Source organism: Gastrolobium bilobum, unplaced genomic scaffold (assembly GCF_033153095.1).
Source record: "Gastrolobium bilobum isolate Gb01-03AN ecotype WA unplaced genomic scaffold, APGP_CSIRO_Gbil_v1 utg18327, whole genome shotgun sequence".
Lineage (NCBI taxonomy): Eukaryota > Viridiplantae > Streptophyta > Magnoliopsida > Fabales > Fabaceae > Gastrolobium > Gastrolobium bilobum.
The window spans coordinates 189,600-192,990 of record NW_026896684.1 but is presented as its reverse complement, the minus strand read 5'-3'; the positions used below and the strand labels follow the sequence as shown (position 1 = coordinate 192,990).

General features: G+C 34.1%; 1 protein-coding gene across 1 annotated transcript; it reads left to right on the top strand.

Annotated features, from left to right (window-relative positions):
- Positions 1–3,391, top strand: LOC133301422 (serine carboxypeptidase-like 26). The gene is made up of 10 exons (XM_061501047.1): positions 1–259; positions 418–525; positions 691–786; positions 870–962; positions 1,043–1,131; positions 1,222–1,503; positions 1,602–1,762; positions 1,848–1,943; positions 2,272–2,377; positions 2,841–3,391. Exons 1-10 carry the CDS (start codon positions 1–3, stop codon positions 2,985–2,987), a joined length of 1,437 nt encoding a protein of 478 aa, XP_061357031.1. The 3' UTR covers positions 2,988–3,391.

Below are 3,391 nucleotides of genomic sequence, written 5' to 3'. Positions count from 1 at the left end.
ATGAATCTTTTTCTGTGTCTCCGGTCCCTATGTTTCTTTCTTTTAACTACTTCGTTCATTAAAGCATCAGAAATAAATGTGGAAAACTATGAATCTGATAGAATAATCCATCTTCCTGGCCAACCTTCAAACCCCTCAGTTTCACAATTTTCAGGTTATGTCACTGTCAATGAAGCCCATGGGAGGGCCCTTTTCTACTGGTTCTTTGAAGCTCAATCTGAACCGTCCAAGAAGCCTCTCCTTCTCTGGCTTAATGGAGGTCTGTGATTATTTCTTGATTAAAAGTTTACTACTGTTGTCAACCTTGTCAGATTTCAACCATTATTCTCATATTGTTATATAGTTTTCCTTATGATGTTATATAGAGATCCAGTTATATTGTTGATACCATTTCATTTCATCGGTTTGCTTCTTAAGGACCCGGATGCTCCTCCATTGGGTATGGTGCAGTTGTTGAGATAGGACCTCTACTAGTCAACAAAAATGGTGAAGGACTACATTTCAACAACTACTCCTGGAATCAAGGTTTATATATTCTTTCCAACTTTGGACTATGTAGTATGTTGTTGTTTGACTTTTTCATGTTATATCCAACTATTACTGTGCCAATAAATAATGTAAAAAAGAACAAAAACAAGGGAAGAGAGAATGGTCTGTTTTGCTTACTTGGAAAATTTGAAACCCCTGCAGAAGCAAATTTGTTATTTGTGGAGTCCCCTGTTGGAGTTGGTTTTTCTTACACTAACACATCCTCTGATCTCACCAAATTAGAGGATAATTTTGTGGGTGAGTTTCCTTTACAGAATATAAATTCGTCTGATTTTGTTGAATAATTAAAGTTACCATATTTGACAAACTACTTGATTTAGCTGAGGATGCTTACAATTTCTTGGTGAATTGGTTACAAAGATTCCCACAGTTCAAATCCCGGGACTTTTATATAGCAGGAGAAAGCTATGCTGGTTAGTGTTTTAACTTCAATTTTATTCCTCTGTGTCACACTAATAGCATAACCACATTGTCATTGTCCCTAATTTTCCAGGCCACTATATCCCTCAGCTTGCAGAGCTAGTCTTTGATCGAAACAAAGATAGAAGCAAATACCCCTTTATTAATTTTAAAGGTTTTATTGTAAGTAAATCCACCCTAACCGAAAAGAAAGGGAAAAAAATTAGGAGTACATTTATAAATGAATGTATATATATATGTTTATATCTGTAGGCAGGGAATCCAGAAACTGAAGATTACTATGACTATAAAGGCCTGCTAGAATATGCATGGAGCCATGCAGTTATATCAGACCAGCAATACGACAAAGCAAAACAAGTATGTGATTTTAAACAATTCAATTGGTCTAATGAATGCAATCAGGTCATGAACGAAGTCTTCCAAGATTACTCAGAAATTGACATATACAACATTTATGCCCCGGCTTGTCATCTGAATAGCACATCCTCAATGGCTAATGATATTAACAGTAACGGCCCTGAATCACTCACAAAGGTAGTTAATTAATGTCACAAATCTATAGATTCTTAATCACAATCACTAATTTCATATCAAGTGGTTTATGTTGAGGAAAAATTTGCCTCTTATTGCAGGTGAGAAATGATTATAGAATAAAGAGGATGAGAATTTTTGGGGGCTATGACCCGTGTTATTCCACATATGCACAAGAATATTTCAATAGGTTAGATGTTCAGTCATCTCTTCATGCAAATACTAAAAGAGCAAACACTAAATTTACATGGAACGTTTGCAAGTAAGTCCTAAAATTTGTTCCCTTCGTTGATCTTTTTTCCTACTTAATATTGAATTTTAACGTCAATCTGTGTCTCATTTCTCAGTAATTCCATATTGAGGACTTACAACTTCTCTGTTTTTTCGGTCCTACCTATCTACACCAAACTCATCAAGGGTGGACTTCAGATATGGATTTTCAGGTATTTCTTAATTATATTCCTTTTTTTAAGCAATAATGATAAATCACTTCTAAAAAGGGAAAAATAAATAAATAAATTGAAAATAGCTCTACATAGCCCCTGGACGAGTATTGGTTATTACTTTTATAATTAATTCATGTAGTTGTTTAACTTTATAAAGAATGTACAATGAATGACAAAAGAGAATTATTTGCTTTCGGTGAAAGGGTCACGTACTCATGTGCCCTGTATTGATGCTCTTTACCATGAATCCCTTTTTGAATCATCATTCTTATATCATGACTCGCATTTATTAGTTACTGTTTAATTTAATGTGTTTGTGGGACAGTGGAGATGCAGACGGCAGAGTACCTGTGATAGGGACACGATACTGCGTTGAGGCTCTTGGATTACCTCTCAAGTCTAGTTGGCGATCTTGGTACCATGATGATCAGGTTAATGTCCGTTAACCCCTTCAATTTTCCACACTTGAATGCAGAAAATTGTTTTCTAATAATTAAAAACATATTTTACTCTTAGAACTAATAATTTATCATCTTATAATTATGTAGGTTAATAAATATAACTTCGCTTGGCAAAGTAATTTTTTATGCAAATTATTGATCAAGCCAATATATACATACAAACATATACTAGCAAAATCAGTGAAATTCATCATACCAAAATACATATATACATGAACATACTTTTGTTTATGTACGTAGTATTCATCTATTTCTTGTATTTTACCCGAAAGTTACCTCCTGCAAACATAGAGAATGATAGATAAAAAAACATTTTATCTAAGCGGATGTGTTATATGAGATAACTTATTTTCATTTTGTACGAAAAACGTTAAACACTTCTTTATATATTGAGTTTGTAGAGATTGATAGAGAGTAAGTGAAAAAAATGCAGGTTGGGGGAAGGATAGTGGAGTATGAAGGGGTGACATATGTGACAGTGAGAGGAGCTGGTCACTTGGTGGCTCTCAACAAACCCAGTGAGGCTCTCTCCCTTATTCATTCTTTCCTAACCGGCGACCATCTCCCTACTCGTCGATAATGCTTTTGGTTACTGTTTTTCTCATAAGAATAAAAATCTATGTATGAGTACCTAATAAAAAAAAAAAAACAATGTCAACAACTTATGTATCCACGAATTATCAACATGTTAGTTTCTTATGATGGGCCCACACTGACTTGCATTTGGAAAGAAAAGCTGCATAGAGATAGATGGTGGAGAAAAACAACGGGGCCAATACCCTGAGTGCAAAAACAAAAATAATAAGGAATCCTTTCTCAAGAAAGAGGATGTGAATCATGTTCAGCAATAATGATATATGGCTGAAATTCAAGTATGTTGTTCTTGACTTCTTGTTACTAAGAAATATTTTTTTAAATACTTTTGTCTTTTTTGTAGATTAAATTAGATACTTTATTAGTGGGTATCATTGTATTGGTTTCCAC